At 42.9% G+C, this 27,599-nt stretch overlaps 1 protein-coding gene and 1 long non-coding RNA gene across 11 annotated transcripts in view; one reads left to right on the top strand and one right to left on the bottom strand.

Moving 5' to 3' along the window:
• LOC109025756 (uncharacterized) overlaps positions 1-2,137 on the bottom strand; it is a 194,089-nt gene extending 191,952 nt beyond the window's left edge. For 5 of the 6 annotated variants that reach the window (XR_002004716.3, XR_010130011.1, XR_008677222.2 and 2 more), the window contains exon 1: positions 1,358-2,137. This is a non-coding gene — a long non-coding RNA (uncharacterized lncRNA). The remainder of the gene's footprint in view (positions 1-1,357) is intronic. The other variant, XR_010130009.1, reaches the window with a different exon arrangement.
• YPEL5 (yippee like 5) lies at positions 1,930-15,848 on the top strand. Of its 5 annotated transcripts, none has more exons than XM_031008381.3 (5): positions 2,249-2,385; positions 3,566-3,862; positions 11,148-11,208; positions 11,928-12,092; positions 13,932-15,848. In XM_031008381.3, the coding sequence occupies exons 4-5, from the start codon at positions 11,952-11,954 to the stop codon at positions 14,154-14,156; spliced, it is 366 nt and encodes a 121-aa protein (XP_030864241.1). In that variant the 5' UTR covers positions 2,249-2,385; positions 3,566-3,862; positions 11,148-11,208; positions 11,928-11,951; the 3' UTR covers positions 14,157-15,848. The 5 variants fall into 5 exon arrangements, with proteins under 5 accessions (XP_030864240.1, XP_055234782.1, XP_030864241.1 ...); XM_004029051.5 differs by lacking the exon at positions 2,249-2,385 and adding an exon at positions 3,301-3,410; XM_055378807.2 differs by lacking the exon at positions 3,566-3,862 and having other exon boundaries at positions 2,243-2,385.
• Positions 15,849-27,599: the final 11,751 nt, after the last annotated feature.

Raw genomic sequence — 27,599 nt, 5'->3', positions numbered from 1 at the left:
TATATTCAGAAATACTTGAATATTTTATCCATGTACACAGGTGTCGATTACAGCATTATTTTTAACACAAAAGACTGAAGACAATCTGAATGTCTATCAGTAGAAAAATGTTTAGAAACATTTAGAAAAGATGGTGAAAGCTGGACACATTGGCTCACACCTGTAATCCCAGCACTTTGGGACGCCAGGGTGGGCAGATCACCTGAGGTCAGGAGTTTGAGACCAGCCTGGCCAATATGATGAAACCCTGTCTCTACTAAAAATACAAAAATTAGCCAGGCGTGGTGGTGGGCACCTGTAGTCCCAGCTACTGGGGAGGCTGAGGCAGGAGAATTCCTTGAACCTGGGAGGTGGAGGTTGCAGTGAGCCAAGATCACGACACTGCACTCCAGCCTGGGGCACAGAGCAAGACTCCACCTCAAAAAAAAAAGATGGTGAAGTCATACTACGGAAAACTATGGAGACAAAGGTAAATTTGTAGATAAAAGACACATCTGACATGAAAGGATGGCTATAGCACATTGTTGAGTGAAAAAAAAAAAGCAGGTTGAAAAACAGGAAGTACAATATGCTTCTATGTATAATACATTCAATTTGGGAAGAATAGAAGGATACATATGAAGCTGTTAGAAGACAGAAGTCTCTTATCAAATGAGGCAGTATGATCTTCCTACAATAAACGTGTAACTTTTATATTAAATAATGTTAATTGAAAATAAAGAAATAGAAAGGAAAATAAACTAAAATACTGTATGTTTAAAACTTCTGGCCAGGCACGGTGGCTCACGCCTGTAATCCCAGCACTTCAGGAGGCCGAGGCAGGCGGATCACGAGGTCAGGAGCTCGAGACCAACCTGGCCAATATGGTGAAACCCCATCTCTACTAAAAATACAAAAATTAGCCGGGCGTGGTGGTGTGCGCCTGTAATTCCAGCTACTCAGGAGGCAGAGGCAGGAGAATTGCTTGAACCCGGGAGGAGGAGGTTGCAGTGAGCCAAGATCATGCCACTGCACTCGAGCCTGGGCGACAGAGCAAGACTCCGTCTGAAACAAACAAACAAAAAGAAAACAAACAAAAAAACTTATCTCCTGGAAAACTCACTTATTAAAAGATAACTAGTCCTTTTGCCTTTGATGCTCAGGTAAACTTCAGACGAGCTAAATGAAAATACTTATGGATTTGGGGATAAGCGGGAGTCAAGTGCTAGAATTTGCTTAGCAGCTTCTCTTCCACCAATAATGACTTTAAACATGTTGCAAACTAGCCCCAAATGCTAACCTACATTTTCAATCTGAGAGGTATGCGTCATCAAATATTTTGGTTTTATCCCGAAAGTCAGCTAACAGATGTAATTACCTGGGCAACTCTAATGGAATGAGAAGCAACATCTTCCATCTTAAGCATTGATAAGGGTTAAGGGAACAGCTGCTCTTTGCAATAAACAAATCTCACTCTCTGAGGCAGAAATTCGCCATATAGAAGACTCAATTTCTTCATCTTTTTGAGAATCATTTCCACTACCCAGAAAAAACATTCAAATGAGTTGTAAATAAAGTCAAGCGCAGTTGAAAAATCCTGTATCCACAGATGTTTCTTAGGAGTGCCTTTGTGCTTAGACTCGAGGGCTAGGGGTTTGAAAGCAAAAGGCAGCCCTCTACCAGGGGTGGTCGGGGAAACGGCCTCCAAGAAACGAATTACACGGTGCACTTTAGTTACCTAGGCAGCTGTTTGTCTAGGAAACAGCTTATTGTTTTCATTTGTCATCACCGCGGCTCACTAGGTATCAGGAAGCTCGGCTCCAGCCGCTACCTGGTGACGCTAATGACGTGCGATGTCTCGCAGCTGCCGCAATTAGACAGGCCAAGCCTTCGCCTTTAAGAAGCTGACTCACGTGGATGCTGTGTTGTGTGCGCTCAGCTGAAAGGGAGAGGTGGGTACCCAGACTGACTACATTGGCCGCCTCGAGAGAAGGGGCAGAGTTAGCCTCTTTGATTGGCTGTACGAGTCCGAGGTGCTGGGTCAGGGGCGGGGCGAGCTGTCGCAAGCCTGCCCTGGGTCTGCGGCTTCTGAGAGGGGTGGGCCGCGAAGCGGAGGGGTGCGGGAGTGGGGGAGGGTGAGCCAGAGAAGGGGCGGGGCCCCGCGAAAAAGGCAGGAGGCCGAGGACAGGGGCGGGGCCTAGAAATAAAGAGCGTTCTGGGCCAACCGGGAGAGCTGACTGCGGGGGGGCGGAGCCACGCCGGGTGACTGACGTTGAGGCCCAACCAGGGAGAGGCGGGGCCAAGGCCAGGGCCTGGCTAAACCTGGAGACTCGGGTGGCCAAGGGGCTTCATACCAGCTGAAGAGCGACGAGCCGCTGGCAGCCGCGGATCTCACCGCCGCTCAGGGTGAGTCCCGCGGGAGGGGCTGGACTCGGGGCCGGTGGGGACTGAGGCGCCCGTTCGGGTCGGGCGGCTTCGAGGCACTCGGGGATCGGCCCAGGGTGGGGGGCCCAGGCAGGAAGTGCCTCTTCCTCGTCGCGCCCTTCCCGGGGTCCCAGAGCGGCCGCCCCCGATCCTTCAGGGTGGGCCCCGGCGCTGGGACCGCGGGCGGACGCGCGGGGCTGTTTGCTCTTTGTGAGGCCTGGCGCGGCGGCCGCCGTCGGCCCGCCCCCGCCGCGCAGCCGGGCGACCGGTGCGACAACAGCCGCAACCCCTCCGCGCGGCGCCCGCGCCTCCGCCCCGTTTCCCCGCCGCGTCCTCCGAGGCCCGCCGCCGAGGCCCACGGCGCCCCCTGGGCGGACGGTCTGGCCGCGACCCCCCACCCGCCGCGCCGCGGCTGCCCCGCCCCCACCCGTCGCATAGTCGGGGGCGCGCCCGGTCTCCGCCCCGAATCCAAGTCGGAACTTGACCGAGTTGTTTGGGCCGCGATGACCGCACGGCGTGAACCGTCCTGAGCAGGGCCCACGCCCGGCCCAAGCGGCCCAGCCACCGGGCTGGGGCGGTGTTTCCCTTTGCCCCCTCCCCCCCATGAACGTCCGCCTCCCCCGCCCTCCTGCCCAGAGGACCCGGGACTGACAGCGCAGGGTGACGGTTGGGCAGCCCGCCGGGTGTCGGGACCAAGAGAGCCCGCCGGCCACCCGCTCAGCTGTTTCCTGCTCGTGTTTGTTGTGTCGGGGGAGGCCCCGCCGCCACCGCCGCCGCCGCGCTCTGCCGCCCCGGGCCCTCCCGATTGGCCGGCGGGCGTCACGTGTCCTCCATCAGCTGGGCCGGCGGGGGCGCTCGCGGGCCCCACTGCGGCTGCCGGCTGAGCCCACCCGGGGGTCGCCCGGGCCGGCCCGGCTCCGCCAGCTTCGGGCTGCGGCCTTCCCTCCGCTTGCAGTTGGGAGGGTGGGCGTGCCCTTGCAACCCCTTTCCTGTACCCTTCTCTGCAGGTAGATGGGACAAATGAGTGTCCGGATCAGCGGGAGTGGGAAATTGAAATACTACAAAGATCTGTTTAATCCTGATACCAACTAAAATCTCCCTTTCAAGGGAGAGTCTGGGAAGCTGTACAGCTCATTTATTTTTAAACTTTTTCTGTTTACAGAGATCTGTTGGTAATCTGAGGATTTTTATTCCACGTCGTCTTGACAGATGAAAAACCTGAAGTAACTTCGGGCTAACCTTGTGTTTTTGGAAAATTAGTAGACTTGGTGGTGAAGAAACAGGGAGGAGTAGGATATTAGCTAACTTTGCATAGCCACATATAGAGCGTCGCAGCTGCATTCCACCAAAGAGGAACCAAAAGGCATGTGGTGTTCCCAGGGTACATATTCATGCCAGAAGTGAAGTGCCTTGGTGAATTCGTTTCCTGAAAGTTTATCGCATACTTGTACTGGGTTAGGTAAGAAGTAAAGTACAAAGAATTTAGAATAGTTTCTCTAGAAGCTTATAACTTAATCAAAAGTCGTGGACAAATGCGATCGAGCAATAATTTTAGCAAGTTATGAGACGTTAGTAAAATATATGTGGCTTGGAAAATAATGTTACCCGGTTGGATCGTTGCGAACTTTTCTCTAGACTAATTTCCCTTTTCTGTTTTCTATTTAAGTAATGAGAAAAATAAACAGGTTTAGAAAAAAGTGAAAGGAAATAAGGCCAAAAATTATGAAAAGGAGTAATTAAAGCAGCTACTACCCTCTGAAAAACAGTCCATGAGACATGAAGGTAGTCCTAGGTATATGTGTGCCTAAAATATCATTCTAGGTTTAATGGTGAATAACTATAGAGATCAATGTCAGTTTTAAGATAATCCTGTGTAGTAATGTCAGTGTAATGCAGGAACTGAACCTTAGCTAGACCTGAAGTTGCTACTTGACACTTGAGTCGGGAAGCCAGACAGGTAAATTACACGTCAATCCATCTAGTTAGAGGCTTTTGGTATTGCATCACAACAAACGAGACCATGAAATTGTCTTGCTAGGGTTTAGCGGGGGATGACCAACTCAGATTGTGCACTAACAGACACGGTTTCCTGAGTGAAATGACTAGTCTTATTTTCTAATATTTAAATATAAGTGTTATTGAAATATAGTGAACTTGAAAGTCATCTAACAAAACAGGAAAAAATAAGGCATTATTGAGGGGGGAAAACAAAAATATATCCTTAAAACGTACTGCAAATGAAGACCTGATTCCACAACAGGACATCATTTGACACAGCAAAGTAAACTGGTCACGTACTGCAAGAGGATAGCAGAGCTTGCTATCACTGAAAACTTAGCTTGTTACATATTTTGCACAAAAATTGGAAACTTGATTGTATGGATCAAACTGTTTTCCCATGTAGATTTTTTAATAGCGTTTAGTCACAACTCAGTATAAAGAGTTGATGAAATTACAATAGCAGTAAGTGCTGATTATTATAGTAATCAACCCAGCACTCTTAAAAGTTATTTGGGTTTTTATCCTTTGTTTTGGCGAGGGAAGAAATTAAAAACGAGATACGAAAGCTGGCTTCCACCGGATTCCATTTTAGCAGAGTCATTGCAAAACAAAACCACCTCTGCAAGGGGCAGGTTCCTTTAACCCTTTCTGCGCTAGATGCCTGCATACTCAGTTCCCTGCAGCAGAGTCTTTGTACCTTGCCTTTGTCCCATCTTCTGATGCAATGGAAAACCCACTGTGGTCTGTCCAACACTGGGGATCTGGTGAAGTGTGTATTCTATGGAAATGCCCTGAGGCGATGGTTTCATTTACTAAGGAAAAGTTTATCTGTGAACTGGGTGTTTTTCCATCAGAAGGTTCTATGAGATGCAAATAGATACCTACCCTCCCTGGTATTTTTAGGGCTGGGAAGTGGTGCCTCCCTTGACTAATTCCACTTGCCAGGGTTGAAACCAAACTGGATTATTAATTATAGGGACAACAAGTACCTATTTTAAGACCCAGAACTGTGACATGCTTCAGAAGGTTTCTGACTTTCCTCCAGCTTCTAATTTCTATCACCTGGTCGCTTAGCTTTAGCATAATTAGCAGGAAGTGAAGCCAGTTAATTGTTATTGTTTCATATCCTTTGTGAGCCATGCTTTTCTCATCTGTCATAGGGTGAGTTGGGATGGGGAATGTTGAAGAAGATAATCTAGTTTTACTGACCTTCACTGAGCATTCACTGTGTGCTAGGCACCGTTCTCAGAATACAGTATCTCCACTTAATTTCTCATAACTCAGAGATGGCTGCTGCTCTCACCATTTTACAGATGAAACAGGAGAGGATAACTCACCCAGTGTTTCCAAAGCTATTAAGGGGGAAGAGCTGAGATTTGAACCTAGGAATCTCCAGAATTCAAGTATCTCAGCTCCACAGTTTAAGTCCTGGGGGTGGAGAGAGGAGAGAGCAGCTGGTAGATATTATCTATTTTTATAATCTTTATTAGAGTTGATCTTCAACATGCTGAACTGGTTACAGAAAGTTAAGGATTTTAGCTAGAAAATCAGTAAAGAAAAGGGGAATGGGATTAAACTGATCTTTTCAAATACTCCTATCTAGCTTTAATCCCAGATGCCAACCAAGTTTCCATTTTTTCTGGGAAAGACTGCTTTCTAAATGCAAAGCTCTTTCACTATCAGAATGTGTTTTTAAGCAGGGAAAACTTTTTTTTGGTAAAGGGCCAGGTAAAAAATATTTTAAACTTCGCAAGCCAGAAGGTTTCTGTAGCAGCTCCTCATTGTAAAGTGGAAGGAGTAAAGTGTAAACAAATGGGCGTGGCTGTGTTCCTAAAAACTTTGACACTCAAGTGTGAATGTCATAATCTTGTGTCAGAAAATATTCTCCCCTCTCCCCAACCATTTAAAAGTACAAAATTCATTCTCAGCTTGTGGGCAGTACAGAAACAGGTGGCGAGCTGAATTGACCCACAGCCTTCCCAGCTTTTAAGGAAAACAATCAGCAATGAGCCAGACAAGTGAACAAGATACCGTATTTTGCTTGATAGTGTATGTGTAAAATAAACCAATAGTCTTTTTAGAAAATTGTTTTATTGATGTGGAAGCAAACTAGGAAATTATATAGTCCATCATATCCGTCATGCATTTTAAAATAATGCATTCCTGGAGACTCTTTGGCAGATTTCTGAAGAGAATCATCTTTTTTTTTCCCCCTTACAGATTCTGTAATTAAAAAAAAAATTCTGTAACAAGGCAGAGATCCTAAAATGTTATTAATATTTCACCAGAGTCTTCTGATAAAAGAGAAATTGGAAGTTGTAGATAGCTAAATATGCTATTGGTGAGAGAGGGAGGAAATTGAAAATAATACTAAAGTACGATCTATGAAATTATCTATAAATTTGACTTATATTTTCATCCCAGCCCCTCACTGTTTCAGGTAATTTCAAATAAACTAAGAATAGTCTTCCAGTTAAACAGTCAAGCTTGGTACTTTTCTTATTCAACCTTTTTAGGACTTTTATAACCTGGACCTATAAGAAGATAGTACCAAAGAGGCCTTATTTATAACATGATAAGGTAGGGAACATCTTAAATAAAACTTAAGCTTTATGATGAGTTTAGCTCTCATTTCACTATAAACTTGAACTTCAGCACTGACATATACCAAAGCCTGTGTGTTGCTACTAAAGGACACAGTAAGCTGCCCCCAGAATCAACACCAAACATTAGCTGTCTGTGAAAGCAGCTCACTCTTAAGATGTTTTAGAAATACGGGGCTGAAGAGATCTGGGATTACTCTAAGTCCAAGCAAGGTGATTAGCATACTTGGGAAATATTTTGAATATAAAAGCAATCAGACAGCAGATCAGTGGTTGCCAGTGGCTGGGAGTTGGAGAAGGTATTCGCTGCAGGCTGGTGTGTGGGAATTTTTGAGGGGCTGATGGAAGCATTCTAAAGCCAATTGGTGGTGATAGTGGCACAATTTTATAAATTGACTAGAAGTCATTGAATTGTACACTTGTAGTGAGTAAACTTTGTCATGTAGAGTATTCCTTAATAAAGCTGTTTTTTTTCTTTTTAAAAAATAACCTGCAATTTTCTATTCTGTCAGAAAAAAGTTTCAAATTTTATAAAGGAGCAGTCTCTATGAGCTTTTAGAAATGGGCGGCACATGCCTTTGACCATATTTTTGTAGCTCTATGTAGCAGAAATGAAATGGTATGTATGAATATATGTTGGGTTTAACAGTCACACTCGCTGACCCTGAAAGTTTTATCCGGACGTGAGGAGAGTTTGAATCTAATACAGTGATGATGGGGAGGGAGGAAAACTTCCAAAAGTGATTTAGGAAGTCTTGTTAATTTTGCAGTTTTTTAAATGACTTACTAGGGTTTCTAGTTTAGGAGAGTTTGTGATTGCAGTTGGCATCAACCAAGATAGGGAATACAGGAGGAACAGCATGGAAGCAGGAAGGGCTGATGGTAAACCCTGAGGGAGAGAGTAAATCTGATAGCCCTCTAATCACTAGAGAGATAATAGAATGCAGTGGCTTGGCCACTTCTGGAAAGTCACAGTCTCTTTAATTCATCTATAAAAGTGAGGTGATAAATACCTACTTTAAAAATTGTCAAAATTAAATGTGGTATGTAAATACCAAGTACAGTGTCCCATACAGTGTAGATGCTAAATAATTATAAGGTCTAAGGCAGAGTTCAATATGTTGTTCAGGTCCAGAGAAGCCTGATTCAAGTGTTATATCTTAGCTTTTTAATGACTGTCCTCCTTTGTTTTTTTTTTTGTTTTTTTTGAGACGGAGTCTCACTCTGTGGCCCAAGCTGGAATGCAGTAGCACAATCTCAGCTCACTGCAAGCTCTGCCTCCCGGGTTCACGCCTTTCTCCTGCCTCAGCCTCCCGAGTAGCTGGGACTACAGGTGCCCGCCACCATGCCCGGCTAATTTTTTTGTATTTTTAGTAGAGACGGGGTTTCACTGTGTTAGCCAGGATGGTTTCGATCTCCTGACGTCGTGATCCGCCCACCTTGGCCTCCCCAAAGTGCCGGGATTACAGGTGTGAGCCACCGCGCCCGGCCTTTGTCCTCCTTAAATAAGTGGCTGTCTTAGTTCATTCTGGCTGCTCTAACAGGGTACTGTAGACTGGATGGCTTATAAACAACAAATTTATTTCTCCCAGTTCTGGAGGCCAGGAAGTCCAACATAAGATTCAATGTCTGTTGATGGTACCTTTTATCTTCGTCCTCACATGGTGGAAAGGAGCAGGCAGCTCTCTGGGACCCTTTTATAAGGATAGTAATCCCATTTTTGAGGGCTCTGTGCTTGTGACCTAATCACCTGGTAATATCACATATGAATGGTGGGGGGGTATACAAACATTGAGACCATAGCAGTGGCATTTTAATGGATGTCAGCCTCTTGAGAGTTTGAATAGTGTCAGTGTTAGGTTGAGTTTCTAACCCTGCAAAGGCCAGGGCTACCTCTTGGAGCCTAAGGACCCTACAGAGGTTTTTCTGCTTCCTAAAGACCTTTGACAGCAAGTGATGTTTTTCTTGCTTCTGCTAGATCCTGTGGCATTCTAACTTATCTTTCTTAGCAAACAAAAACTACATTCTACAGTTCTATATATATAATTCTCTATAAATGGCAACCACAACTAGGAATAGTGTAACATAAGGTTTTGCTCAGATATTTTTGGTCTTGGTAATGAATCATATGATTGAATCCAGTAAAAATACTTGGGTAAAGAGAAAAAATAGATGGGATCAGGGGAAAAAGGCATGTTAAATGTATTTACCCTCAGTAGGAAATGATCACAGTAGTTTTTAGCCAAGGATAAAATGATGTAGGCAGAAGGTATAGGGAAAGTTCACTTTGAAGTCCAGCGCATTTACCACAACCGTATGGTGTCACAGTGGTCAATGTAGATACAGGTAGTTACTCTCCATTATGATTGAAATAAATTACAACATGAATATTGTATTTAAAAGTCTTAAGGGAAATTGGCTTTAAAATAATGAATCCCAGACCCCTAGCTGGAGGTTACAAATGACTGCACAAATACTAGTCTTCAAAGACATACAGAATCTGAGGCCTATACCTCAACGGCTGAGACTCCAAAACCTTGCTGTTGATTCCCTTCTGTTAATGATCAAGATTCAGAAACATGACCAAACTTAACTGCTCACAGGTTTGTTGAATGTTTTATTTATATCAGGAGTCATACATTCAAATATTGGTTCAAGGACCAAAGAGGTGAAGTAATTGTGTGAAGCAAAGTGGAGACTGAGCAAATAAAATGGCCTGGTGAGGTTTAGGGGGTGCAGCTCACTTGTAGTCAGTTGTTGCCATAGGAGAATATGTGCCCTCCCCATTGTTAAAAAGAAATCCAAACTACAGGCTCTTTAATGAGATCTTCCAAATTTTAAATGTCATCTCAACTTTTTAAAATGAAGATTAAAAACTGTGTGACCCAAATAAAACAGACATGTCCACATATGTTTTTTAGGGAAGGGTTTTTGTATCTGTTCACTGCTGTATTCCTAGGCTACCAAATGAATTCAGCCTGGAGGCCTCGAATTTGCAACTTCTGACTTATATGTAAATAAATAATAAATGTATTCTTTTTTGTTTTTTGAGATGGAGTCTCGCTCTGTCGCCCAGGCTGGAGTGCAGTGGCATGATCTTGGCTCACTGCGACCTCTGCCTCCTGTGTTCAAGCCATTCTCCTGCCTCAGACTCCCGAGTAGCTGAGACTACAGGCATGCGCCACCACATCTGACTAATTTTTGTATTTTTAATAGAGACGGGGTTTCACCATGTTAACCAGGCTGGTCTTGAACTCCTGACCCCAGGTGATCTGCCCATCTCAGACTCACAAAGTGCTGGGATTACAGGCGTGAGCCACCGAACCTGGCCAAGTGTATTCTTAATCATGTGGAAAAAAATAATGCGGTAATCTTAAAGGCTGAAATAAGGCAATAAGTGTTTCCTTTTGTTGTTTTATAGAAATGTAATTAGAAAGTTAAGTATTATAGCTTAAGTCTGTGTTTTAGTGCAAGGTTCATTGTGATGCTTGCTAATATGCTGGTTTTCCTTTTACTAGCTGCACATTGTCATTATATTCACCATTTGTTTTTTATTCCCTATTAAACTTTCATAATGTTTAAGGGGAGTCATAATGATTTTTGTGATAACATTTCTAGTGACATTAGGACCGCCTAATGGCTGGGGAAGTTCATAGACCTAGAAGGAATGGAATTTCCTTTTAAATTTGTAATGGAATTCCCCCAATCTTAAGACAACAGTAGATTCTCATTACAAACATGCATTCTGGAGTTTTTTTTTCCACAGTGGCAGTTACATTAGCTCTGCATGCCATTGGAAAGATGTATAATAAATATTTAAAACACAGGCGCTGATAACTATACCTGAGAATAAATTATGTTTTAAATTAAAACTGTGGTATATTCATGACTATATCTAGATCTTTAAGAATACTGTTTAGGATAATTAGTTATGATGAATTTAAGAACTTGAATATAGTAACTTCCCTAACTTTTGAATGTTATAAAGTGTTAGCCTAGTTTCAGACATATGTTTCAAACTTACATCTTTTCAGTGTTTCAGCGCTTTTATGATTTATTGAATCAGTAAGATTTCTTAAAGATAATCAAGTTATGTATGGGAAAGCTTATCTTTCCCTTATTCTGTTCTCATTGCTTTAGCCTTATGCCAGCCTGGACCATCTTGGAGGCAGTGTAGGATCATGGAAGAACTTTGAATTAGGTGAATTGCATTCTGTACTTTTCTGTAGTTAACAGCTTTGTAACCTTTGACCAGTTAATAACCTTTTTAGCCTTGACTTGGATGATCTGTGAAGTGATGGTAACAACCTCACAGAGCTGTGACAATTTTGAAATAAGTACCTAGTAACAGTGCTCCCTAGACATTGACTTAAAGTTAGTCATCACCTCTATACAGTTGTAAATGCACCTGGTGATCACAGACCTACTTACTCTGTGTTCTCAAACCAGACTGCTCTCTTCTTGTTTTCTAATTGCCCCTTTATCTACTTGTATCCCACTGAAACCTCACAATTCTTTTCTGAAATTATACATGCTCAGAATGTATACTTAACATTTATGCTAAACCTTTTTTCTCACCTCTCTGCCAGTGCTTTACATCATTCATTTTCTGAAATTCCACTTTCCATTTTCTTTTTCCACACCAGCCATAAGAGAAGTGACACTATTCTTTGGCCTTGGCTAATAGGTTTACTTCCTTGGCTCACTGCTTTAAAATCTTCTTAGCTTAGGCATGCCTGTTTATTTGTTCAGTGTGTGAACTTTGGATCTTTTTGTTCAGGATCAGCTATTTCACACATCGAGTACTACAAAGCAGAGATTACATAAATATGTATATAAATGGTTCTCTATGACACCCCCCAAGTAGGTGCTAACATGATTATTATAATGCATTTGTTACCCTTTTCTATTTACTCCTAGGTTTTTAGAACTTCAGCCATAAAAATGGGCAGAATTTTCCTTGATCATATCGGTGGTACCCGTCTGTTTTCTTGTGCAAACTGTGATACGATCCTGACCAACCGCTCAGAACTCATCTCCACTCGTTTCACAGGCGCCACTGGCAGAGCATTTCTTTTTAACAAGGTTAGTGAGAAAAAGTTTGATTCCTAAGTGGGCTCATTGGCTGTATTTGACAGCAACACCAGAATACCCCCTCAGAGCTTAGAGATACCAGGAAGAGTCAGAATGAGAGCTTGAAATCTACAGAAATGATTGCCCACTAGCTCGTCTTTGATGGGACCTTAGGAAGGTGTTACTAGGATGTGATTTTAACCTTGGAAGTTTGAAGAAGTAGGCTGGGCACAGTGGCTCATGCCTGTAATCCCAGCACTTTGGGAGGCCAAGGTGGGCAGATCACGAGGTCAGGAGTTCGAGACCAGCCTGGCCAACATGGTGAAACACCATTTCTACTAAAAATACAAAAATTAGCTGGGCGTGGTAGTGTGTGCCTGTAGTCCCAGCTACTCGGGAGGCTGAGGCAGGAGAAACGCTTGAACCTGGGAGGCGGGGGTTGTGGTGAGCCGAGATAACGCCACTGCACTCCAGCCTAGGCAACAGAGTGAGATGCAGTCTCAAAAAAAAAAAAAAAAAAAAAAAAAAAAAAGTATAAAGAAGTGTGATCTCTGTTGCCTCAGGAAATGTTCAGTGTAATAATTTGGTAGCGACTTCAGCACAGACTATGGAAGGAACAGGTCAAGGTACCCACCTCCCTTTCTCCACGTGTCACTGGTTTATCCATATAGGGAGATAGTGGCATTAAACTATTATAACTTGACAGCGAATAAGGATCATCTAACCAACTTTTCATGCTCTAATTCATGCTCACCAATCATCCTTCCATGGATTTGCTGACAGGAAGAGTGTTTTTCTGATTTGCAAGTGTGTGCCCAGTCTGCCTGTCTCTCTAATTTCTGGCTTGCTTTCAAATTGGATGCCGTGATTCTGCCTCCCGGAATCTGGTATATAATAGAAAAGTTGAATTTCCAAGTCTTTTAGGCTAAGGAACATAGCTAGTCTAGGGTACTGTTCTTAGAAGATCAGATGAACTTCCCCAGTGGGCACTCCTCTGTTCCATGTAGAAGCAGCTTTTCTCAGAATTGATGGTGCATACTCTGACATTTATTTTGGTACAGAGGAGGGCACACTGCAGCAGGACAGCTGCCTGTTTTGGTAAATGTAATGGAACACAGCTCTGCTTGTGCGTTACGTATTGTCTACAGCTTCTTTCATGCTACAGTGCCAGAGTTAAAAAGTTGCAACGAAGACCACATAGCCCTCAAAGCCAGAAATATGTACTATCTGGCCCTTTACAGAAAAGGAAAGTGTAGAAGATTGTTGGGTATTCAGAATCAGTGGAAATTCATTACACATTGTCTCAGACCCACTTCATTGTGTTCATTGTCTTTGAATTCACTTTAAAACTATGCACTGCAGATGTATGGTCTTTAGTAGGCTTAATCTGTCCCAGTCTATATATAAAGTATATTTTCAGAAACAAACTGACAGACTGTTTTATGGAATAACTGTGGTGCATTAGGTTTTTTTACATTGATTGTATTATTTGCGCTCATCATTGAATAATGATGAATTACTACAATTGGACCCAAACCTACATCTTATGGCTCCAATTCCAGGACTTTTTCTTACCTGCAGCACAGAAATGTAACTAGTATGTTTAAATAGTGTGACTTAGGCTAGTACGGTAGTGCATGATTGCATTAGATGTCTAGTGTAGTGCAATTTCCAGATGTCTGCCTGCCCCAGCAGCTTCTATAAATAAGTCTTGGGTATTATAGGTTTGACTAAAGTAACAACTTCTTTCTCCTTTTCTGAAGTTGCTGTTGCATTAACCATAATATTTTGTACATACTTAGCAAATAACTAACATGCGTTGCAATTTTGATTTTCCTTGTCCCTTGTTAGGTAGTTAACCTGCAGTACAGTGAAGTTCAAGATCGGGTCATGCTCACTGGCCGCCACATGGTTCGAGATGTGAGCTGCAAAAACTGCAATAGCAAACTGGGATGGATCTATGAGTTTGCCACTGAAGACAGCCAGCGATATAAGGAAGGCCGTGTGATCCTGGAACGTGCTCTAGTTCGAGAGAGTGAGGGCTTTGAGGAGCATGTACCATCTGATAACTCTTGAAGATACAGAGAGAAATCCATCTTTTCCCAGGTCTCCTTCACTGAAAACAAAAATCTACTTACATACACTGTCACCTTAGCATCAGAGTCGGATTAATGAACTGCGGAGCAAGAGGTTGTGAGAATCTAAGATGGAACCTTTCTTTCTTTTTTTTTTTTTTAATTTTGTATTTTCCATCCAACAGCAGTGTGTAGAGAGAATATTATGCAGATGCCGTTAATTTTTTACCCTATGTTTACATCTTGAGGCAGAAGAGTCTGTCTGCAGCTATGTGGTGAGCTATGTAAGGAAAAAAATCTGGGCTGTTAGAGGGAAAAAGTGTGTTTTATGTCAATTGTGAAAGGAAAATGTTAGGAGTATGGTTTTTAAACTTGGGCTTCATTTTAAACTTTTTTTTTTAAACCCAGTTATTTCACTTGATTTGCTAGCTTCAGAGAAGAGATCCGAATCTGTGCCCAGCGCTAAAGGCTCAGTGTTAGCATGGCTTGTGCTGGCCGGTGTGCCATATTCTTGTTGGAGATGAACCGTAGCACCAGAGCCCATTCTTCCTTGTCAGTCTTGGCCCAAAGATGTCACCATTCCTAGTTATTTGTCACCACATAATTGGTGTTGATTGGAAACTTTTTCTGAGATGGGACAGAACTGCTGGGTTGTCTTTTTCCATGTAACTTAAGCATAGTAATATAAATAAAGTAATAGTTGGATGCTTTTGGTCCTGTGTTGCTTTTAAAAACACCTTATAAAAGAGGAGAGTATTTGATAAGCAATTTTCATAGTAGTAAAGTTTGTTTTCATCTCTTAAACTAAATTGACCATGCATATAATATTCTTTGTTTAAATGAAAGCATACTGTTTAAACCCGCAGTGTTGCATTTAGAAAACAGTTGAACAGAATGTCAATGTGCATTCATGCAAAAAACATTTAATCTGCATCTGTTTTAGAAAAGGGGGAAATGAAGCAACTTGTCTAAAAATACTGCTTTACAAAGCATTTCAGCCTTTCCCCCTCAGTTTTGCATTGATTTTTTGACAAGTCTGTAGAGCCTAATAGTTTCCATCAAAGGCCTAGATCTCTTATTAGCATTTTTTTCAGCTCTTCTCTCAGAAGTTCAGCTGTTGAAACCAAAACTGTACTTTGTACCCTCAAATAGAAAGGGATCAAATTTGACCTGGTGTTATTTTAGCCCCAAATTTATGACATTACAAAATATTAAAATGTAAATGTTTCTTTACCCAAACTACTTCTAGATATTCTAGTATTTGCTTCTGGTGGAATTAAATGACGGTAAAATTGGCTAATTATTTGAATGAATGAATGAATGGATGGATGGGTGTTTTGCATGCTCAATTTCTAGGTCCTTTGTCTAGAAAGGAAATTTGCCTCAGTTGAATTAGTGAAATATTTCTGTCGTTGATATTAAAAGTGACTTCTGAGTACAGTTAAGTTCCTCTTATTTGCCACTGGGCTGTTGGTTAGAAGCATAGGTAACTGATTAAGTAGGTATGATACTGCATTTGAAATAAGTGGACACAAACTATCCTTTCTCCACCATGGACTCAATCTGAGAACAACAGCATTCATTTCCATTCATTTCCATACTGGCTTTTGATTATATGCAGATTCCTAGTAGCATGCCTTACCTACAGCACTATGTGCATTTGCTGTCACAATAAAGTATATTTTGTCTTGCATTGGTGCAGTACTGCTGCTTATTTTCCACTGATCTTGTCTAGTGATCATCTTAATTTTTATCTCTGAACACATACTTGGTATCTTTGAGTACCTGTAGCTTTCTTCATTTGGCAATGATAGTGATGTCTGACTTGATTAACTGCCTAATTCACACATGAAGACATTGACTTTGCCAGTATTAACTTCTCTGAGATCATTTTGCCTTAGATACTGATAACTATAGTTCAGTATATATAAACAAAAAAATTTCATATTACTAGGTTAACTTTTAGGTAACTGGCAGGTACCAGCAACAAGCTCCTCTGTGCCTTTTAAAAACTTCCATTTGCAAAAAAAAAAATATATATATATTGGAAGGTCTACTTTGGATTATTTACAGAAAACCATTGTTATTTTGAGATGGGGATACTAATTAATAGGAATGATTTTTGCTTTGGGGTGGGAGAGTTAAACAAGTAGAGGTGAACTTAGAACTAAATAGGTTACTGAGGAATATACAGATTTAAGCTTTTTTTCCCCTGACCGAAGAGGAAAATTCTTCCTCTTAGTCTTAGGTGACAGTAACCGTAAGTTGTTTTGATCTTAAAGTGCTTTTATTTAGACTCTCAAGTGAACATTCCTGGTAAAAATAATTTTAGTAATTATGTGAAGATTTAAGTTACAGTTAGGAGTTGTTACTTTGGGATTGGAGGAGAAAAATATCAGTACCATCTGTTTCCTAAGTTTACCTACTCATAAAGTCATATAGGATGTTTAAATCAGAGTCTGGGCCCAAGCCCAGGCTTAAGTCAGTCAACAGGTAATTTTTGGTGGGGCAGAATTAAGAAACTAGCAGTTGTAAAATATTCAGACATGTTTATGATGATTCATTTCTAAACATCAGTTATAAAAAAATCTCAGTTTAAACAGATATCCACTAATTGTTCATCTGTTTAACACCTGTTTCCTACCAGGAGCCATATAAATTTACTTCTAATCTGTGTGAGTTGGGAATAAAGCAAGATTAAACTGAAGGACTCTTACCAGGCTAGCACGTTGCACTGATAAGATCTATTATAGGAAGAAAGCAGAACTAAGCAGAAATTAGGGTGGATATTCTAAGTTGGGTGTTAATTGTATGGCTTATTTTAAAATATTGGGCTTCTCAAATTGAAATTTCTGTGGTAAAGCATAAAATACACATTCCAAAGCATCGTTCAGGGTTGTATAATCCTAGGCATCACTTTACATATTTAGGTTTTAAAAATCATCTGCAGCATAACCACCTGGGAGGCTTGTTAAACATGTCAATTATGTCTTCATTCCCTTCCCCAGTACTGAATGGGTCTCGGGTGGAGCCAAAAATCCAGTTTTTTTTTTTTTTTTTTTTTTTTTTGCCAAACTCCAAAAGTAACATGTTTCTTTGATACTGTGAAATACGTATTTGGTCTCCTGGTCTTCGTCCCCATTTCCTAGCAATACAATCCCTAAAATCCTTGGAATTTTCCAATGATTATCTTTTTGTATGCTAATATTGACTGATAGCCAGGGTAGAGCTGGTCACGGGAAAGATACAGGCATGATTAAAGGTGAGGTGCTTTCAGTCTCACAGAGCAACCTCCCGGGAGGGGAAAGGGGCTGCAGGTCAAGTTGATTACCAATTGCTATCAGACAGGTGGGATTTGCTAGAAGGGCCCTGGCTTAGAAAGGTGGACAAGAAAAATGATGGAAATGTGATGGGTCAGAAACCTTTGATTCCTGGGTGGCCACATGGCCACCCATGGTATAGAGCTGCAGCTGCACTCAGTTACTACCAGTAAAATTTAGAGATAGATCCAACTCGTAGAGAGGTGATTCACTGGATGCATAAGGAAATGCAAGCTAATAAGAAAAGTGAACTCTACAATCCCTTGGTTATTATCTATAACAGCTAAAATGAAACAGAGTGCTGGGTCCAACTTTGATGCTGCACCAAGCTTAGGTTTCAGGCTGAGCTTCAGCCGCTAGCCTCAGAGCCACCCACAAGGGCAAAGTTATGCAGCAACAACAAAATACCTCTCAGATCTGTGGTTACCAAGAAGGTAGTCAATGTCGGGGAAAGGCAAAACCAAGTAACTTGAAACCAGAAGGTATAATGTACAAGGATTTGTTGCATTTCATAGATCCATATCATTAGCTTCCTGAGGAACCTTTACTAAAATGGACTATGAGAGTAATTTAGGGGCAGTATCTTTTGTTTTAAATGCTGCAGAATGGAAGAAATGTTTGGGTTGATGGAGGACCCACAGCTCACTATTGAAAGATTGCAGATGGCTAAACATGATCCAGACACATAGGAGGTTATTCCTGAGGAACAGCTAGTCTGGGGGACTGGATTAAAAAAGCCACTGTAAGATCTGTTTACCCTGAGAATGGGGACTGTCCAACTTCCCCTATAAATGCCAAGCAGAACACCCAAGATAAAGCAGCTAATATACTTCATGTGCAAGCCATGTGGGACTGGCTTTATGATGACCCCAATAGTCACCCACCATGTATGCCCATTACCCGTGTCATGGCCAGTGCTATAGTTAAGAGAGCCCCATTTTCATGGGCACCTCATACAACCTTGCTGCTACAAAACGTCTGCTAATACATGAGAATCATTATTCAAAGGGTTATTGAAAATATAGTTGTGGTATGTTACCACCTGATAAAAGCCTATGTCACAAGAGGCTGATAGGCTAAGAAGTATGGGTAAGAAAAAAAAAACAGATTAATGTGGCTTTCCATCTGCTTTAAAAAGTGTCTTAAAATGGATTAATACACCAATTAGATAAACTGGCTTTAAGGAGCAGAAGAGTCCCTGGGAAAGAGGCATCTAGTTTCTGGGAAGACTGCTACATGTAAAATATAAAGACATATCTTCGGCCGGGCACAGTGGCTCACGCCTATAATCCCAGCACTTTGGGAGGCCAAGGCGGGCAGATGACAAGGTGAGGAGTTCAAGACCAGCCTGGCCAACATGGTGAAACTCTGTCTCTACTAAAAATACAAAAAATTAGCTGTGCGTGGTGGCGAGCACCTGTAATCCCAGCTACTCGGGAGGCTGAGATAGGAGAATCACTTGAACCCAGGAGGCAGAGGTTGCAGTGAGCCGAAATTATACCACTGCACTCCAGCCTGGGCGACAGTGCAAGACTCCGTCTCAAAAACAAACAAACAAACAAACAAAAACATCAATGCTGACTAACTTTAGCTGTGTGACTTTGGGAAGTCAGTTAACCTCTGAAACTTAGTTCTCTCAAGTGTGAATTGTAAAAACAAGCCCTGTCTTAAATCTTGTCAGAACATAGTGAAATATAGAACATAAAAACCTGTTGATAAGCAGTATGCATATATCTGGAGTAACTACTTTTTTCAGTAATCCTGAACAACTCTTCACAGTTTAACCTAATTTGTTCTAAATTATAGAATGACCAGAATGCTTTCAAAGTTCTTTAAATCCTTTCTGGATTTAACATGTACTGCTAAACCTTTCAGCAAATGAGGATTTGAAATCTGCAGTTTACTAAATGTTACTATCTTGACTTTTCATTATAAGGAATTTTTCATAATCTTCTATAATATAATTTTACATTGCTTTCAAAAATCTTCAAAGCTGCTATTTTTCTCCTACCATGGAGCAGAAGAGAAAAAAGGTAAAAAGCTCATTGAATATATAATATCAATGGTAATTAAAAAGCCACCATTTCCCCCCGCAGACAAGCTAACTTTGAGAACCTGCCAGAGCTTTCACTAACAGCAACTGACTCATTTTCTCCTGTGTTGGTCTCAGCTTATTGCATACTGCTGCTAGAATGAAGTTCGTCCAGTTTTTAAAGAATCCTAAGGTGGTGAGATAAATGGTTTATATACTTCTTCTGATGTGCCCTACAGATGAACAAGTTATCTCTTCCTCCTGGATTTAAAGCAAAATACAAAGACAAAGTCCATATAGTAATTTTTAAAACCTGTATCCAAAGCTAATTTGAAAGCCCAGCTTTGCAGGTGATATCTGTGTCCTTGAGGATAGACCAGAGGTTTTCAGGGACTGGTGCAGTTTGAGAAATCCCCTGGTATGCCCCCGACCCAGGAGAGGAGGTTGGCTTCCGCCACTCCTTGGAATTCACTTAGAATTTCCCTCTTTTCCAGCAGTTGAACTGCCATGGAAGGAGCTGGCCACCACCTTCTCAACTATCCCACTCTACCTGGAGCCCTCCCAGGAAATACTGGGCAAAGTATAGACATTACTGTGAACTCCAGAAAATTCCACGAGTGTAATCTCTTCCCAGCTAACCCATCTCCCTTCCCCCAGGATCCCAGCCCAATGCAAGGTGTTCAGAGGCGTTTCTGAAGCTTGTCAATATGCCAAAAGGAATAAAATATTTCAGTCCCTTTCAAGTGAGTCAGGTTCTGTGTTAGAGAAGGCTCCTTAGGGCAGCAACAGGAAGCGAGTTTCAAAGTTTGAGGGGACGGTATTTTTAAGAACTGGGCTAATGAGTAAAACATTCAAATGATCCTGCTAAAGTTTACACTGAAAAAATGTTTTTAATTAAAAAAAAAAATCAGCTGGAAGCTTTGCTACCAGAAAAGTACCAGTAGGTGGCATGAGTGTGCAAGAAATTCCACTCAACCACCAGTCAAACCTATCTTTTGGAAAAGAGAAACGTTGGGGCAGTCAGTTCTTGTTGCTGTTCATCCTCTAGGGTGCAGTACCAGGAGCTGATGCAAGGGACCGTCTTACTGCAATGGCACGACATCACTGGGCAGAATCGAATTATGGAGAAAATGCTTTGCAGACTATCAAGTGCGATGCAATAGTACTGTTTCCTCTTTGTGATACATGATTTTTTTTCTGCAATGTTTGTTTTAGTATCTAAAGCTTTAGCTTATACAACTTCAAAAATGTTTTTTGTCAAAAGCTATGTTTTAATACTGGCTTTTAATTTGGTAATGGTAACCTGAGGCCTCAGAAAATTAAATGTCACAGTGTGACTTTGAAGTTAACCTCTGGAAGCTCCATTTCCTCGACTTTAAAATAGGAAAAATAATTTCTAGAGAACATGTGTGAGGACTTTATAAGCTGTATGGAATTCTAAAAATGATATATATTACTATAACTTGAATGAGGTTCAGTGTTACTTAACTGGTAGTGTAGGCTCCAGTTGCTGCAAAGAATTTGCCCGTTCATTTCTCCAGTCAGCAGTGCTTGAGTGCCTGTTATGTGTGTCAGGCAGTATAGTAATAGAACAACACCTGGCACCTGTTTCCCAGCGGCCAGATGAAGGATATTTGCAAAGCCAGTAAAATTACTGAATGCATTCCTGCTGCAGGAAATGAAAGGTATTCAGCGTAGGGGTGCATGAACTCATGAAGCAGAATAAAAGGTCTTTCCTCTTCCAGCAATTGCTTAATGTCTGCATTAGAAACAAGGAAGCCTTTCAGATTAACTGAAAATAAATCTATTTCCATGTGTAAGAGATTCTGAAATTGGCTTAACTATACACCCTAAAACAAGCTTTATCTGTCTCCCTTGCAGAAACAAATATAAATCAGCAATTTTGGGGCATACGCCAATAGGAACACTGACACCTCTGGCAGCCAGGCCAAGCAGAGGGCTTCTGTAACAGTGAGAGGCAAGGAGCCAAGGCTCAGAGCTGCCTTTGCACAAGAAACATCCCAGGTAAAGCATGACGATGGATTGCAGGGAGGAAGGGAGGTGAAATTCAAAGAATAGTAAATCCATAGGACCTCAGGTTTAGCCATTGGTTGTGATCAGTGTCAGTGATCTCCAACTTAAATGCCTCCAGGTGCCAGGTCACTCAAGAAGTGGGCCTATGGTAGACAGCTGAAATCAGGGCTAACGGGGTGAGCAGGGAAGAGCATGTACCCCTTAAAGATGGTCACTTTCAATTTAAGAGAAAATTCTAGCCAAATACAGTTTATTATTTGGGCCTTAGGGGCTTCAGTTTATATTCTTTAATTTAGTCTAACCTCCCGTTTTAAACATTTGGAACCTAAGGCCAGGAGAAGTGAAGTGACTAAGCCAAGTTCTCATTGTGAGGAGCAGAGACATGACTACCCAGGGTGAGACATTTCACCTTAACAAAGCACAGCAGAGTATGCTAAACGTCTTACAAATGTAGTAATATTTTCAAAACCTGGTGAGGCAAACTGGCAAAGAGTGGGGACCCTGTAACCGGAGTGCCTGTGCGTGAATCCCAGCTTTCACATATGATCACTACGCCCTGAAGCAAGTTTCTTCACCTTTCTGTACCTCTGTTCCCTCATCTCTAAAACAGGGTTAGTAATAGTAGTACCTTCATAGGGTTGTTGTGAGGCTAAAATGAGATAATAGATGTAAAGTGCTTAGACCAATGACTGGCCCATAACTATTATCACTCCCATTTATAGATGAAAATGGATGCTCAGAGGTTAAGGTCACACAGTTTTACTTAGAGGTCAAGCGTGTGCGTGCGCACAGACAGCTGATGTGGAACTCCCTTTTAGATGCCTGATTTCCAAGCCTGACCATCTAAGCCCCACATCTGCCATAACCAGACTTGGGAAGGAAAACAAAAGGAGGGACTGGTACAGATCCCAGAGCAAGGTGCCAGTTGTTTCTTTCCACTTTTCAAGAGTAGCTAGGCTTCTAGAAAAGCAAGCAAGGATGAAGTAGTTGACATATATCAGTGTTTCTCCAATTTGAGCATGCATAAGCCTCACCCACAAGGTGTGTTAGAACAGCCTGCTGGCTGCACTCCCAGAGATTCTGATTCCTCAGGGCTGGGTGGGGCCTGAGAACCTGCATTTCTAACTAGTAGATGATGCTGGTGCTGCCAGTCCAGAGAGCACACTTTCAGAACCACCGACATACCTCTTTTTCTAATCCTCAAAATAAGCTTATGAGCTTGGCATCATCTCCATTTTCTTATAGAGAAAACCGAGTTCAGAGCATATGGCTGACTCATCCAACAGCACACTATTTGTAAGGAATGGAATTGATCTTAAGTCTAGTTGGTCTGCCTTTGAAGCTCTTTGTCCTGTGCTTTTCCTACCTCACCATGCGAGATGAGGCATGAGCATTTATGCTCTCCCAGGCACAGAGCTGTGGGCCAGAAGAACAAAGATGCACAGGATCTCTGTCGTGAGGAGGAGCATGTGGGTGGAGAAAATGTGAGGACGGCTTCTCTGGAGAAGGGAAGGCCTAACCACCACTTTCTACCATCTTCCTTCCTAGTCCACCAACTGCCTTACCTCCCCTACCTCACAGCTGCTTAGTTGGACCAGTCACAGCCATGACACCTGCCTTCACTGGCTTTTCCCTCCCTGCCCTGTGAGGCCCCATCTGCCTCCATAGGTTTGTTGCCCTCAAAGCTTCAGAGTCCTCGTTCATCCCGGAAGTGGCACGCTCTCTCCAGCTTGCTCTGCTGCATTCGGTCTTTCTTCTGACTCAGATGTCTACTTCCTGCTTTCCCTGGAATTCTCCTACTTGTCCTCGAAGACTCAACTCCTCCGGCCACCCATCTCTCATGCCCATCAGTGTCCCTTCCCGAGAAACTCTGGCTTACCCCTTTCATAGCACTTGTGTACATGGTTGTACAATTATTTACTGGTCTACTTCTTCTATGCTAAATTTCTAGTCTCAACCAACTTTTATCTCTAAGTCTTCAAGAGCTTCAATACTTGTCTACACATTAGATTCACCTAGGTATCTTTAAAAAATTCCAAAGCCAGGCCACTTCAGGCTAATTAAGTCACAATCTTTGAAGGTGGAACACGCCATCAGCATTTTTCAAACCTCACCAGGTGATTCCAGTGTGCAGACAAGCTTGGTAAGCACTGAAACAGAGTTTTAATAAGTGCAGGATGAGTTTTGTGGGTGGTTGGATGAATGGATAATTAGATGGCTGATGGATGGATGGATGGATGGATGGATGGATGGATACATGGATGATCAAGCTGAAGGGTGAAACAGAGTGCCAAGCAAGCAGAAGGAGAAGTGGTTTCAGTAAGAGCTAACAGCATAAGAAAAAGCCCAGAGTAACAAGGTACACAGGAACTGATAGAAGACAAAACTAACAAGGTAGTGAGGGGGCACACTGCAAAGGGCCTGACCTGCCATGCTCAGGAATTTGAATTTGCTGCTGTCGGTGATGGAAGCCATAGAAGGATTATACGTAGAAGAGTGAAATGGTCAAATATATTTTTTAGAAAGCCAGTTGGCAATTGTGAGACCTTATTGGAACAGGGAAAGGCAGGAGGCAGGAAAAAAATGATTTTTCTGCTCAACCCTCCTGCTAGAGACTGGCCTCTAGGAGGCTGGTCAGCTTTCAGGAGCAGCAGCCCACTGAAGGCTGATCATGAGACCACTGGAAGCCATGGGGTGGCTGTGGTGTTCCTGATCTTTAGCTGCTGGCAGAACTAGGACTCAAATCCAGGTATTTCTGCCTCCAAGTCTCATAACTCTTTATACTTACTTCAAATTAGCAGCTCCTCCAGATGGTTTCTCTCACTCAATAACCTCATGGGAAAAGTGAGAATTGACTAATTTACACACAAGGGCAAACAGACATTGATTCATCAGTGGCCAGTGATAATCAACGTTAACCCTGCCAATGAAGCCATTTGCTTTGGGAACCAAACTGCAAAGAGAAGCACAGTGGTGAAGCCATTAATCATGCTTTCCTATTTTGTCTCCTTTTTAATTTTTTTGTAGAGATACGGGTCTCTTTATGTTGCCCAGGCTGGTCTTGAAATCCTGGACTCAAGTGATCCTCCTGCCTTGGCCTCCCAAAGCACTGAGATTACAGGCGTGAGCCACCTAACCCAGCCGATTTTGTCTTCTATTTAATCAATTAATCAGCTCTCTGATACTCTAGCAATTATCCTCTGAATTGGGTTTCCCTGTGTTATCCAGGAGGCAACTCACCTTGCTGCCACCCCATTTTCTCTGAAGCTACATTTTTCTTCTGGCCAGATACATGCTGGAGTGTCTTTTCTTCTCCCTAATTCCCCAGACTAGTGACCCAGAAAGGCAAGGGCATGGGGAAGAATATGCGAGCTGGAGTCAGAGGAGGCTTCAAGCTCTCCACTGGGTCTCCTGCTCCCCCAACCTGGTGGGCTCCCTTGCCACACATGGAGAAGGTCCCAAGCCTACACCTGGGAGGGCCAATCAGACCCCATGTGCTTGCTCTGTTTTTTTATTTTTCTTTCTTTTTGTTTTCTTTTTTAAACTTGCAGAGATAGGGTCTCCCTATGTTGACTAGGCTGGTCTCGAACTCCTGGGCTCAAGTGATCCTCCAGCCTTGGCCTCCTCCCAAAGTGCTGGGATTACAGGCATGAGCCACCACACCCGGCCTTCTGTTGTTATTTTTTTGTCCTTTCTTTTCCCTTCTTTCCTCATCTGGTAATTTATTTTTCTTTCTCCCTTCTCTTTTATTTCTGTTTACTTTCTCTCTTCTTCTTTCTTCTGCAAGCATCGTCCTTTGCTTATGGCTACTTCTTTCCCATTCGTCTCCTGTCACCTTCCCCAGGGCTGTCACACTCAGATTTTGCCCCGACCAGGAGTGCCTGGCCAAGGAGGAGAGTGTGGATTGAGCTCGCCAAGCCAAGCACCTAGCCACCCTGAAGGGGACGCCTTTTCTAACAAGCAGGAGATGCTACAAGGACTGGCTACCTGGCTCTTTTGCACTCTCTCCTTTCTGTGTCTGTCTCCTCTGTTCTGGAGCAATGTGATGGAGAGGACAGAGCATGAGCTCTGGAGTCAGGCCTCTGTTTAAATCCTGGCTCTGCCATTTACCGATTCTGTGACCTCGACCACGTTTTTGACCTCCCTGAACTTCAATTTCCTCATCTGTGCACACCTCCTGGATTGTTAATCCTAAATGCCTAGGGAGGCATTCAAGCACGGTGAACACAGAGCACAGTCTTATGAGTGTGAATGCTGACCCAACCTCTTAGTAGCTGTGTGACTGCAGTACCTAACCTCTCTAAGCCTCAGTTTTCTTTCCTTTTTCTTTTTTTTTTTTTTCTGAGATGGAGTCTTGCTCTGTCGCCAGGCCGGAGTGCAGTGGCGCGATCTCAGCTCACTGCAACCTCTGCCTCCTGGGTTCAAGCGACTCTCCTGCCTCAGCCTCCCAAGTAGCTGGGATTACAGGCACGTGCAACCACGCCCGGATAATTTTTTTTTTTTTAATTTTAGTAGAGACGTGGTTTCACCATGTTGGCCAGGATGGTCTTGATCTTCTGACCTCATGATCCATCCACCTCGGCCTACCAAAGTGCTGGGATTACAGGCATGAGCCACCAGGCCTGGCCTCTAAGCCCCAGTTTTCTAACTTCTTCAATGAGATGATAACCAGACCAAACTTGTAGGGTTTTTATGAAGATAAAGGAGGTAACTCAGGGAAAGTACTTAACATCTGGATACATAGTAAACATGAAATAACTTCCAATTGTACATTATGATTGTTGTTGCTATATATTACTTGTACACCACCTAGCTCATGGTAGGTACTTGTGGTATCCAGCCTCCAAGATGCCCCCAGTCAGGCCTTGAGATGACTGCAGCCCTGGCTGATGTATGATGGCAGCCTCATGGGAGACCCAGAGCCAGAACTGGCCAGCCAAATTGTCTGAGTCCATTGGGGGATCTTATAACAAAACACATAAATTGGGTGGCTTATGACCAAAAAGCATTTATTTCTCACAGTCCTGAAGGCTGGGAAGTCCAAGGCCCCAGCAGATTCAGTGTCTGGTGAGGGCCTGCCTCCTTACAGATAGTGCCTTCTTGCTGTGTCCTCATACAGTGGATGGGAAAAATTCTGGTCTCTTCCACCGCTTATAAAGGCACTAATCCCATTCACAAGGGCTCCACTCTCATGACCTAACCACCTCTCAAAGGCCTCACCTCGTAATACCATTACACTGGGGATTATGTTTCAACATGGGAATTTAGGGAGGATGTAAACATTCAGACCATAGTAACCACCAAATTCCTGACCCATAGAAACTGTGCATGATCAATTTTTATTGTTTTAAGCCACTCATTTGTTATGAAGCAAAAATTAACAAATACAGTGCTTTAAAAAAAAAAGTCGGCCAGGTGCGGTGGCTCACACCTGTAATCCCAGCACTCTGGGAGGCCGAGGCAGGCGGATCACGAGGTCAGGAGATTGAGACTATCATGGCCAACATGGTGAAACTCCGTCTCTACTAAAAATACAAAAAATTAGCCGGGCTTGGTGGTGGGCGCCTGTAGTCCCAGCTACTCGGGAGGCTGAGGCAGGAGAATGGCGTGAACCTGGAAGGCGGAGCTTGCAGTGAGCCAAGCGCCACTGCACTCCAGCCTGGGCGACAGAGTGAGTGAGACTCCATCTCAAAAAAAAAAAAAAAAAAATAGCCCCCTCTCCCTTCCAAGTGAGGGAAAACAGATTGGCATTTCCTTCTGCAAATCCATGCAGTCCAGCACATGGTCAGCAGGGAGAGTCACTGGACCATGTTCTGGTCTAGCTATGTTGGCATTTTCCTCACTAAAGCAGTGAGCACACCCAGCTTAGGCCAGAGGAGATGCCAGACCAGTAAAGAAGAGGCCAGCCACCCCAGGCCCCTGCTCCATCAGTGAGCTGCTGGTGGCCCCAGGGGAATGCTCAGTCCCAAGAGCCAGCTCAGAGCAGGCTCCTGCCCTGTACCAGGAAACCCAGAGAATGATTCTGAGACTTGCTTCATGGGCTTGAAAGCAAGTTTCT

The sequence above is a fragment of the Gorilla gorilla genome, chromosome 12 (genome assembly GCF_029281585.2).
Source record: "Gorilla gorilla gorilla isolate KB3781 chromosome 12, NHGRI_mGorGor1-v2.1_pri, whole genome shotgun sequence".
Taxonomy (NCBI): Eukaryota; Metazoa; Chordata; class Mammalia; order Primates; family Hominidae; genus Gorilla; species Gorilla gorilla.
This window is presented reverse-complemented; position numbering and strand designations above follow the sequence as displayed.